Source organism: Chinchilla lanigera, unplaced genomic scaffold (assembly GCF_000276665.1).
Source record: "Chinchilla lanigera isolate Chin_1 unplaced genomic scaffold, ChiLan1.0 scaffold00048, whole genome shotgun sequence".
Lineage (NCBI taxonomy): Eukaryota > Metazoa > Chordata > Mammalia > Rodentia > Chinchillidae > Chinchilla > Chinchilla lanigera.
In genome coordinates, this window is record NW_004955449.1 from 8,203,488 (window position 1) to 8,216,459 (window position 12,972).

General features: G+C 33.6%; 1 protein-coding gene across 4 annotated transcripts in view; it reads left to right on the forward strand.

The window, feature by feature from the left end:
* Nucleotides 1-12,972, forward strand: part of Scn1a (sodium channel, voltage gated, type I alpha subunit) — a 147,854-nt gene that overhangs the window by 130,578 nt on the left and 4,304 nt on the right. For 3 of the 4 annotated variants that reach the window (XM_005393285.2, XM_005393286.2, XM_005393287.2), the window contains exons 22-26: nucleotides 1,425-1,706; nucleotides 6,324-6,377; nucleotides 7,887-8,024; nucleotides 9,948-10,052; nucleotides 11,614-11,884. In XM_005393285.2, the coding sequence (XP_005393342.1) occupies nucleotides 1,425-1,706; nucleotides 6,324-6,377; nucleotides 7,887-8,024; nucleotides 9,948-10,052; nucleotides 11,614-11,884 (850 nt within the window). The remainder of the gene's footprint in view (nucleotides 1-1,424; nucleotides 1,707-6,323; nucleotides 6,378-7,886; nucleotides 8,025-9,947; nucleotides 10,053-11,613; nucleotides 11,885-12,972) is intronic. The other variant, XM_013518812.1, reaches the window with a different exon arrangement.

Below are 12,972 nucleotides of genomic sequence, written 5' to 3' on the forward strand. Positions count from 1 at the left end.
TCTCAAATCTCAAATTCAAAGGATCTTATTATTCATATATTTAAAATTATGTATGTATAAAACAAGGGCTTTGATGTCAATTATTCAGCTAAACAGTAAAACGAGATAAGATTTGTCAGTTTGGTAGGCTACGTAGGCCACATCATCTGGTTCTGCCTGGGTAACGCAAGCTGAGTTAATTTTTCCATGTTCATGTTCCATCTTTATCATCACTGTTTTCATTCTTTCTTTTAGCTCACTTGTCACACTGTTTTGTGTCTCCAGGCCTAAAGGTCTTTACAGACTTCAATATGACCTCAAAAGTGTAAGGAATTAGTTCTTGCAGTTTTTTTCAGGCAATCAGAATCTTTGTTCTAAAAACACACTGGCATCAAAAGCCAAATAGAAGATATTTTCGTATCTATTGTGTACTTTGAATCAGACTGATAAAAATAAGAGGTATATAGATGGAATTAATCTTAGCTATTAATGTTCTAGTCTGAAACATGATCTACCATTTACAAGCATTTTAGGGTCTATCTTTAACTTCTGTCTTAGCTCTCTATGTGCAATTCCAGTGGGAACTGCAGATGAGGAAGCAAAGACAATAGGGTTGTCAAATGTCAAAATTCACATTTTTCATTTGTGATCCAGGGGTAAGGTAGATTAAAAACCTTTTGTATAGGAAAAATATAGATACTTTATTACAAAACTTCATGAAATCATATCAGATTTGATAATTACATATGTCATCCCTCTTTTTCTTATTTCTTCCTAAGAAACTAATTTCTATTATGTTTCATTTAAAATAAGTTTATTGAATTAAACTCAGTAAATGAAACAACTGATATGACTGGAGCTTGAAATAAACGATGTGATGATCTAATGAAATACATAATGCTAAATTGTCTTGCTTCTTATGCAAAAAATTTTAGTCATAGCAATGCATGAATAATTAAGGCCAAATTATATTAGGTATTTAATAATATTTTATATTATTACATCTGACTTTTTAATTTATTTTAAAAGTATATTGGTCAAATCAACTCATGCTCAAATGTTTTAGTTCTGTTCTTTAATATACTGCCTTTTCATAAACCAGATAATCTTCTGTATAGGATTTACTATTTCTCTTTTTTTCTGATAAACACATATTCTGTCTTTGTGTAGTAGCATATTCCTCTATTTCTGCTTTTCCTTAAATGGTTTAGTACTTCTTCCTTTTTAAATTTCTTTTTTAAAAATTTCTTTGTTATGTTGTCTATATTTGTTTTTCTAAGTGTATTGCTTAAGAAAGAATATATTTAAGTTTCTCTTACTTTGCTTTTATCCTAGAATTAGTCTTAATAGAAAAAAATAGAAAAATTAAAGATTATTAGGGGAATGCCTTTTCCTTTTTAACCAATAAGCATTCTGACTTTTCTTTTTTTCCATTTGTGTATTAGGTGGTTGTGAATGCCCTTTTAGGAGCAATTCCATCCATCATGAATGTGCTTCTGGTTTGTCTTATATTCTGGCTAATTTTCAGCATCATGGGCGTAAATTTGTTTGCTGGCAAATTCTACCACTGTGTTAACACCACAACTGGTGACATGTTTGAGATCAGCGAAGTGAATAACCATTCTGATTGCCTAAAACTAATAGAAAGAAATGAGACTGCCCGATGGAAAAATGTGAAAGTAAACTTTGATAATGTAGGATTTGGGTATCTCTCTTTGCTTCAAGTTGTAAGTGAACACTATTTTCTCTGAAAATTTTTTATTGTTTGGAATAATAAGAAAGTACTAGCTACATCTGTTATTTAGTTACTAATAGGAAAGTTTATAATACTTTTTTCTAATTTTGACTTATTAATATAAGTTTGTGAGTCCAGATGGGCAGAATTTCATTACATGTGCAGACATATTCATTCATAGCCAGGTACTCCAGTTCCTTCCATAGGTCTTTTTTTTCTTTTTCCCCCTTCCCCCCCCTTTTTTCCAGATTCCTTTAATTTTCCATATGAACTAGCTGATAATTAAATCAATAACTTGGTTACCACTTTTTATGTTGTAATTAAACACCTGTTTATCTAATAGATCCCCTAGCCCCTAAACGCACACATGCACACACACACTTTACACGTCTATTTAGATTATATCTCATTTATAGGAATTGACTGTCAAGTCATTTTGGATGGGATGGTGTGATCCATTTTGGGTGGACTTTGGGCAGTGATAGGTGTCAAAATCGCATTCTCGTACTGAAATGTAGTAACATCTCAGACTACCTGGGCACAGAACCATGAGCAACAGTCATCTCATCTCAAATGACCTTTCAGCATCCTTATTGGAGTCTATTTTACCCTAAATGTCCCACTAGCTTTCTCAGATGGACTCTATTAAGAAAAAATTTATAACACATGAAAACAAAAGATGGCAATTTTTAAACATTTTTCCTCTAATGCCACCTTTAGCTGCAGCTGGATCACAACAAAACAGAAAAAACTATAGATTATTTTAAAAACACAATAAAAATATTGCTATCTCTTGTCTGTTAAAAATTCACCTTAAAAAAAAAAAGCAGTACAATTTCTTCCCTAGTGTTTCTAACGGTTCTTTAGGACAGAAATCTATTTTTGTTATGTTTTCAGTTGTTGAACCATGAGACTAATCAAACCAAACCATACTAGGCAACACCTCCAGAATGCAGTTTCCAGTAATATCTTTACTATGATTATTTTACAAATTTCCCTATTTTTTTGTTGGAAATTCCTATTTTTTCCCTTGGGAATTTCTAACTCGATATGAATGTTCATGCATTTAAAATAGGGACTCAGAAAACCTAGAATTTCTTTAAAAATTATAGTAACACATGATGATATTTCCCTTCTCATTTATCTAAACCCTTAACTAATAATCACACTTGTAAATGCCACTAAAGCATATAGCTTTCTCCACAAAATTGAGAAATGAAAGAAACATTTTAAGTGGTCCTTCAAAATACTAAGTGATTCTGCAAATATAGAATAAAAGTCTGACACAAGTATTCAATACTTCATGTTACTGACAAAGGCAACTCTAAAACCCTACTTTCTTTTTGTCTTTATGCAGAATTATTTCTCCATTGATTTGGTTTTCCACTGAGACGATTTCATGAATACTTTTTCCTGCTCTTGTACCAAGTGTGTTAATGGAGTTCTTTAATCACTCACCTGAGCTATTGACAAATTCAACAGTTCTCTCTTTGATGTACCACTTATCTCTAGTTTCTAATTAAGAATCCTGAGTTCCTTTTCCATCATGCACACTCACCTGGTGTTGTAGCCACTTCTCTCATTGAGATATGATTCCAAGCACTTGAAAATTAAAAGATAGAACATCTATTTCTGTTCAGTATGTGGAGGTTTCAGTCCATAGTCCTTTGGCTGCAAAGCAGGGTGGCAAAGCAGAGGGACATAGCTAAAGAGAAACTGCTCATGGCACAGCAGATAGAAAACAGCCCAGAGAAACCCTGGGAAAGGAGATAACCCCTTCCAGGCCAGACCTTCCCCAGACTGTCCTCTTCCAGCCAGATGCCACCTGAAAGCAATTCAGCTGCAGTCTCCAACAATCCAGTCACCTTTCAAAAGTCTCACCTACGATTCCATGAGATTTTAGGGATATATGTAACTATAAATCATAACATTTAGCTCCTGGCTCCCAAAAGATGCATCCAGATCCCTTTACACAAATACTCTAAGGGCAGCCAAAGTTTTAATAGTTTCAACATTGCTGAAAAGTCCAAGTCCAAAATTTCCTCTGAAACTTAAGGCAAATTGTTACCTGATAGCCCCTGTAAATATTAAAAAAGAAAAACTTAAAAACTGTCAATATATAATGGAACAGGCTAAACATTTCCACTACTAAAAGGAGGAAAAAGAGGATAGAAACCAGTGGGACCAAAATGATATCAAAACTTAGAAGGACAAACATTAAATCCTGTAATTCCATGTCCAGCATCTGGAGCAAGTTGTGGGGATGAAATTTGAACTCCAAAGGGCTCGGGCAGCCCTTCCTCTACAGCATTGCTAGTGGTTGCGGCTCTCATAACTTCTCTTGTGAGCTGGCTTGGCTCACTCCTTGCAGCTTTCCTCAGATGTTCTACATTCCTAGCATCTCCAGCTTCTTGGAATCTCCACTGTACTTTGCGCTGACTCTCACAACTTCTCACACTGCCGTCTCCAGGCATACTGCCTGGTCTCCTATGCCTTCTGAAATCTTCCTGACTCCACAACTCTAGTATCTTTCATGCTTGTAAAACAAATACTATGCGGATGGTGCTGACATAAGCAGTAGCCAGATCACATTGAATGGTGGCAGCACTGGCCTCCAAGTACTTGGATGGCTGAGCACTGCAAACTGAATCTTTAGGGATCAATGCTGTAGGCTGCCATTCTCCATAAGCAGAGTATCCTGGGGCTTTTTTCTCAAAGCAAAATCTTTCACTTTTCTAATTTTGAACCTGCAAAGGTGGGTCCTTGCAGATTTCTGACATGTACTGAAACCATATTTCTTATTGTCCTCATCCAAAGTATTTCAGTTCATTTTAAGGCCAATCTTTTTAACAACCAAGCTCTCCTGTGCTACAGAGTTATAGGCCTCAGCTTTACTGGAGCTTTCTTTCTGGCCAAACTCACAACTGCTTAAATCATTCACCTGTGCCATTTGCTCTTGATTCTCATTGTAGAGCTAGCTAAAAGCCCCCAACAGTATCCATGTTACATCCTCAATATTAGGCTGCCTTGAAATTTTCCCTGCCAGGTGAATTAGTCCACAAGACTGCATCTTAGTCTGTTTACAAATTCTCAGGACAAATACAAAATGTAGAGAAATTTTCTGCCAGAGCATAACACACATAACCTGGAGTCTATATGCCAAGGGAGTCCTTCTTCCTAACTGAAACTTTTGAGCTTGGTTTTTGTTGCAATGTTGTTAGCATTCTAGTCTTATGAGTTCTCACCAGAATTTCCCATTAAGCTCAGCTTACACCATTCTGGGGCTGCTTCTCTTGCCAAGGATAAAATACTTGACACACATAATTTAAAGGATGAAAGGCTTATCTTTGCTCACAGTTTGTAGAGGCTTTAGTTCATGGTTGGCTGGCTCCAAGGTAGAACAGTATGGCAGAGAGCCGTATCAGGAGGGAAGATGCTCACAGCATAGCAAACAGGAAGCAGAGTGATTCAAAGGAAGATGTGGAGAAGGAGACAAACCCTTCCAGCCCACACCCTCAGTGACCTGCCTTTTTCAAGCAGACCCCACTAACAGCAAGTGAGCTATAAGCTTCCCACATCCCAATTATCTTTCAAAAGCTCCACCTATGAGCCCATGAAGATTTTGGGAGATATCTACATATAAATCGTAATACCTGGCTTGCTATACCTACCACTCCACAAGTGTTCATGTTTTCAAAATAAAGACATGTTGAGTTACAGAAGCTAAAAACCATACCAAGCCCCCTTCCAGGAAAAGGAATAACCATTTCAGCCCACAGCCTCAAAATTCATGTTTTAGGACAAATAGCAAATTAGGGTAAGTTATTAGACTTGGGATCTCTCTTCTACATGTGAATGCTAAGTGTCTATTATACTATACTCTACTTTTCTTACCCATAATAATCCATTCTCTTCAAGAATGGAGAAGAAATCAAAACATAGGATTATTTCTGAATGTTTGCCATTGAAATTCTTAAACAGATGGTTTAACTTCTACTTTATATATACTTATATTATCCTTTGATTGTGACAATAAAGAAAAATCTTAGACTTCAGTCATCTTGTAGATTTCAGTAGATAATACTCAGATCTAACTTGTAATTCTTTAGCTGCTATTGATGTTGCCAAATATACTTACATTTGTAAGGTTTACTAAATGTGTCCCAAAAAAATGTTAACAGCACCTTAAATGTCAAGAATCCACTCATTCTAAAGGATTGTGAAGCTAGTTTTCAAGCAGGAGGATTTATAAAATGACTTTTATTTATTATGTATCTTGCTGTAAAATTCATGTAATATTTGTTTTGAAAAATATTTCAAAAATATTCTTTGCCAGGGCCAGTGGCCCATGCCTGTAGTCCCAGCACTCTGAGGTGCTTTGTCAAGAGGACTCAAGTTTGAGCTCTGCCAAGGCAGTTTAGCAAATTTGTAAAACTTGTCTCAAAATAAAAACCAATAAAGGGCTGAGGATGTAGCTCAGCACAAAGGCCCTGGGGTTGATCTCCAGTGCTATCAAAAATAAATTTTTTAAAGTGATCAGTAAAATATTTATTAAATGTCAGTTCTGAATTTTAACTCCAAAATAAAACAAACATGTCCTTTTCAATAGGCCACATTTAAGGGATGGATGGATATAATGTATGCAGCAGTTGATTCCAGAAATGTAAGTATCCCTTATATCCTAATTCTTTTTATAATATTGATCAGGTGCTTAGTTAAATTAACAAAGCATAAGCAGCAAAATGATATGATTCAATGTTGGTTAAAAATATTCAGTAAAAAATAAGATTCAAGTTATTATTAGATATACTAAAGTTTTTCAGAAAGATCTTATGGAGACAAATCAAGAGCATGAATTATTTTGAAAGACAAGAATAAAAACTCACTCATTTAACAACTAATAAAATAACCTTCTTATAGATATCTTTCTATTTTGTTTTCTTTTTGTCCACAGTTTATATAATCAGTAGTAATTTTAGTGTGCAGAAGCAAATGTGAAAAAAAGTACAACTGTCATCAGTAGCTGCAGTGTAGATTACCCCTATCAAATATTAAACAGCATGAAAAGTTGCAGATATTGTCATGGAAGTCTTAGATATCTTTGTCTATTTCAAATCTATTCCTTGATGTGATTTTCACACCTGTAAATCTACTAGAACATTTACCAATGCTGGTATCACCTTGGACAACAGGATTCTTTGAAGTTGTATCACCAACGTAAAAACATACTTCATTCGACTCTGAATTGTTTCAGGCTTTAAGATGTGAGCTGACATCCACACTCATTTTAACCTTGCTCTTCAAAACTTTGTCAAATTTAATATTTTCTACAATGCTTTATCTTCCTATTCTGAAGTCCCGTCTACTTAATCAGCTTTCATAAAGATAATTTTAATAATCTTCACCCATATAATTTTTCAAATGATTAGATAGAGTTTGATTTTATCTTTCTTGAAGTATGCTTTCCTTGAAATAACTTTAGTTTTTACATTGCATACCTTCTTGATAATCTCCAGAGTTTTGTTAATTCACGTTGTTAGCTATGCTGTGTTTGACTAGTTTTTATTGTATTGTCTTTAGAAGATGAATCTATTAGGGTACTATGTGTGGTGACTCTTACTACTTTACTAAGTCATAAATGACAGTTTAATGCCTATTTGTTATAAGCACAATTTAAGAATTAAATTGTCAGTTGAAGACTCATAAAATGGATTGTACAGTTATGGACATTCAATCTGAAAATCCAATGAATGTTAAGGTAGGATCCCGAACTTCTAAATAAATAATGTAGTTCTTATGTGCTACATAAATTCATGCTCATGTGAATGATTGCTTCTAAATATCTTCTATGCATATTTAAAGAACTACATTTTCTCGCTAATAATTTTAAAGTTACAGAAATTCAGTATCTTAAAAAATATTACCATTCAAATAGCAAAATATTAGCTGTGTTTCAGGTCATAACAAAATAGATGCTTGAGTGTCATAAATACTATATGTCTACATCATTATAGGCTAATTTCAAAGGCTTTTTTTTAGAGGTAGTTGATACATGGAGAAAGTACTTTCTAAACTTTTACTAAGAATATTATTTTCTATTCTTATGAAAAAGCACCAATGATATTTCCAATGTCAAAATATAGTAGTTTACAAAAATCTTTTCCTCTTGTAGGTGGAACTCCAGCCTCAGTATGAGGAAAGTCTGTACATGTACCTGTACTTTGTTATTTTCATCATCTTTGGGTCCTTTTTCACCTTGAACCTCTTTATTGGTGTCATTATAGATAACTTCAACCAGCAGAAAAAGAAGATAAGTATTTCTAAGACTTTCTCTTCCACTGAAGTAGAAAAAAACTAATATTTCAAGTGTTTTCTCTGCCAAATGAACATTAAAATTGGAAAATCAAATAGGAGTGTGCATGACAGCCCACCACAACCCCTTTTCCACTACTGATCTCTTAGGGATCATGGAAAGCCTTATACTCTTTTGCATAGGTTCACAAAATTTCCTGCCTCACTGACTGTTTTTCACTTAGGAAAAAATACATTGCCTGTAATCTGAAAGCGAATAATTAGAAAAGAACTAGAAAAAAATATGCAGATATATGCTGCTGTCTTCCCACATGTTTTATCCTTATAACTCCCCACTACCCCTTGCAACATACTTTCATCTAAAAGATTACTATGGGATAAAAGAGGACTGAAAGGAGGCCGCATTTCAACAGTACACACTATGTGCTTGTGCACTGTTCCCCATTAGTATGTACAACCACTACATTATAATCAAAAATAAAAGACTCAGTCCATGTGCAATAAATTAGAAACAGACATACGCTTTTCTATTGTATGAGCTCTTCTCACACTTTCCCTTCATTAAGTCCTTCTATAATGTCCCTTTTACTGCACATATTTAATTATAAGCAATCAATTCCCGTCTTAAATAAGAAAAATCTTTAATTATTATTATCATTTGTGAGACTCATTTTAGTATTTTGTAAATATACATTATTGAAAGCGTGAAAAGCAAACGAATACCCCTTGAGAGTAGCCCCTATTCACATTTTATGCAATTCTGTTCAAACTGATACCATGCATCTTCTTCTTGTTGAAATAATTTCATTTAAGATTCTTTTTGACATGAATATTCTTACATTTTAAAACAATCTTTATATATACTTTATACTTACACAAACATTCTATAATAGACTGATAATTTAGGATGCTTCTAATCTTCAATGATTCAAATAGTATTTTGTCAAAAGCTTGTGTCAAAAATATTTACGTCTTTAAGTTAAATTTCCAGAGCGAAGTACTTTGCATCTCAAAGTAATGTAGCCACTTAAACTTCAATAGCTCTCAATGGCCACAGAATTGCTCTCCGCTGACATCAAATATTCTCTTTATTTTTAAATTTGTTATTTGGAGATTAAAATTGTATTTAAGTTCTATGCCTATATTACTAATGAAGTTGAACATGTTTTTAAATGTTTTTCAGCCATTTGTATTTTTTTCTTTGTGTGTTTGTTCACCATCTAATTTACTCTGTAAATTTTCTTAAGGTATAAGGAGGGCTTCTTTTCACTATAAAATAGTTTTGCCCTTAATAGTAAGAATGTTCTTATGTAATAGTATTCTGTGGTCAGTATAAGGCCACTCCACTTCACTTATGTCTGTGTTCCAACCCTCTATACCTACCATCCTGTCCCATGCCTGTCATGTTTATGGTCTCTGATTCATTATCTCTTAACTCTTGTACCAATTCATATAATTTTCTTCCCATCTCTTTTCTTCAATATTAATGGAGTTAAAGTAACTTTCTCTGGTTAACTCCAGTCTTATACATAGCTTTAACTCTTTGCTATATTTTAGTAAAAAAAAATTATTGTATTTAACCTACAAAAGTAATATGTTTAACGTAAAGATTTTAATATTTAGTGTCAATAAGTTTGACTGCGACTCCCTGAATACATGGTCTTGGGTAACCTCTTAATGTTTCTCGGCTTTTTGTTGGCAATGTAACGACAGTAAATAAATGTTGAACAATTGTGAGAATTAAATAAAATTATAGTATCTATGAAATGCTTTTAATTTTTCAAGGGTAAAATTTCAAGCATAATCATGCTAACTGGTTAAATTTTAGATTTCTTTTTTAAACTATTCCTTTCCTTGTTAAAAAATAAAAACTACACAAATGGACATAGTTTTAACCAGTTGTGATTTTTCTTTTCTATACTTTGGAGGTCAAGACATCTTTATGACAGAAGAACAGAAGAAATACTATAATGCAATGAAAAAATTGGGATCAAAAAAGCCACAAAAGCCTATACCTCGACCAGGAGTAAGAAATATCAAATAATATGTGGAAAAGTATACAAAACCAAAAACTTGCATGAGTTTTCTCAGAGAAGAGAAATCAGTTACAATTTCCAGTAGCAAAAATTATTTTGCTTTTCGAGTATCATTAAATCATACTTTGATGGGTATGATTTGATTTTAATGGTAAATTTGTTTTTAAAGGCCAAAAAGAACAAGAAAACACAGAAAATACACTTTTGTCTTCAAAAAATTTTGTACCACACAAATAGAACCCAAACTAAATGGTCAAGGACATACAGGCAATGTGATATACACAAGAGAGAATTGAAATATCTATGTGCACAGTAGTTACCATGTATTGCCAGGGAGATAGACAAAGCTTCGCATGAGGCTAAAATAAATGTGGTTTTTACTAGATTAAGAGATTGATGGAATGTTAAATGAAATAACACCTTACTTCTGTTGTATGCTTACTAGAGGTACTTAGCATTTTGGAGGAGAAAAGAATTCTAGTATTTACATTCAAATGTGTGGCTATCAAGTTGAAAATTACTAATATCTGTGGAAGTTAGGGTCAATAATTATAACTCAGGATGAGGAGTAATAATTCTTATGTTCAGCCATGAACTAATAAGCTGTGGAAAGTGGAGAGAAATTACACATACTAATAGCTTTTATGCTGATTGCCCTTGAAATTTAAATAATTCAAAGAGTCTACCAGAGAACAAAATATGAGTAATCATTTATATTATGCTAACCGAATCTTGTCTTCCTGAAAATGAGATGCATATCTTTTCCTTTATTGAGATTTAGCAATAGAATTTAAAATGTGCAGAAAAAATATAAGATACTAAATATCTTTGCAATGTAAATACTGTGTGTAGGAAAGTATAAGATATTAAATATCTTTGCAATTCCTCAGGGCCATAGGGAAATAATCAGATAATATCTTGCAGTGCCAGACAGGGGCATAGAAACACAGGTCAGTGATAAAATATGTGAACTTTTCACATCAAAAAAGCAATCTCATTTTGACCTGATTAGCCCCTTAGAACCACAGCATTCTGTTTATGACATAGTCTACAAAGGCTGTTTGGTAGGAGACTATTGGAATAGCCATATGTATATTTATGTGTGTCTAGGAAAATCCAAGTTCCTTTCAATGATTCTTGAAGAATGTGGCAGGTGGCATGTTAACATATACTGTATTTAAAAATGGCTGTGTGATTTAAATGATCATGAGAAAGTCTGGTAACACCAAATCAAACAGGCTTGTCGCCTTCCCATAATTTGACATGCTGATACATACTGTGCACCTCTATAAGAAATATGTAATATTGAATGTTTCTTATCAGAAACTTTTCAAACAAACCATTGCTATTCTAAGAGCTACACATTGATAAACAGCAATTGAGACAACTAAATTTTAAATAGCAACATAATATAAACCTTCATACAAAAATAATGTGCAGTGGCTACCATGCACAACACTAGAAAATCAATTAATGCAAAAAAGTGATTGATGTATGTGCCAACGTTTACAAGAAAACTCTGTACCTAAAAGCATTTTTGTTTTCCTACAGAACAAATTTCAAGGAATGGTCTTTGATTTTGTAACCAGACAAGTTTTTGACATAAGCATTATGATTCTCATCTGCCTTAACATGGTCACGATGATGGTGGAAACTGATGACCAGAGTGAATATGTGACAAATATTTTGTCCCGAATCAATCTGGTGTTCATTGTGTTGTTCACTGGAGAGTGTGTGCTGAAGCTTATCTCCCTCCGCCATTATTATTTTACCATTGGCTGGAATATTTTTGACTTTGTGGTTGTCATTTTATCCATTGTAGGTAAGAAATAGTTAAAGTCTTGGTTCAATAAAAGTGAAAGTTGAAACAACCAAATTTATAGTAGAGGTCATCCCAATATTCAAAGACAGTCATTATGAATATACCGCTGCATTACATCTAGGAGTGTTTGTTTTTCTTACAATATTAGTCTCATACATTGTATCCTATTTTACCCATTTTATATGCTAAACATATTGTTTATCATTATAATAAAATCTCCAATTGAACAAGATCTGTTATATTAACTAAGAAAAGAATCTTTATAATTCTGATATTGAAGACCATAAAGGATCTAGGTGATTGGTTGAAAAGAGGAGTAGAAATTTAGTCTAGTAATCAGACAAGACATTGCATTAAAAATATAGATGCAGAGTCATCAGCATGTAGGTTCCAAAGGAAATTGACTTCAAGATGAGGAAAAACATGAAAAGAGAAAACTAACAAGGACTAAATGTGAGCAAATGTAGATTCTTCATGGGTATCGTATAGAGAATTTCTAGATTACCATAGTAATAAGTTTGTACTAATAAAACACAAGGGAAGCGAAATAGCTTAGGACATCATTTCTTCAGTCATATATATCAAAGACTGGAATATATTACAGGTCTCATGAACAGCAGCTCATCTCATTAAGGAGATGATTACAAGTTCTAGTGAAGTGAGGAAGTGTCTGTGTGCGGGCCTAAGGTATTAATTTTCTCCTAAAGAAAATGGTATGATTGAATTGATATTTTATTGTCCAGTGTGGGGAATCCCCATTGGGCATATTTTCAGGCCATTCCCTACTCTGAATAAATTGGTCTTAACTACAAATCATATGTTACACACAGTCTTATTCCTATACTAATCCGGGTTATAATCCATGTAACTAGGTTACCAAGTTATATTCACACCTCTCTCTCTCTCTTTCTCCACCTCCTTCTCTCTCACACACACACTCACACCGATTCAGGCTTACGATTTTTTTTTTTTTTTGTCTTTTCTTCTGGTACCAGAAATCGAACTCATGACCTTGCGCTTGCCAGGCAAGCACTTTGTCACTGAGCTAAATCCACAGCCCCCAGGCTTACAATTTTTAAATGAGGTCT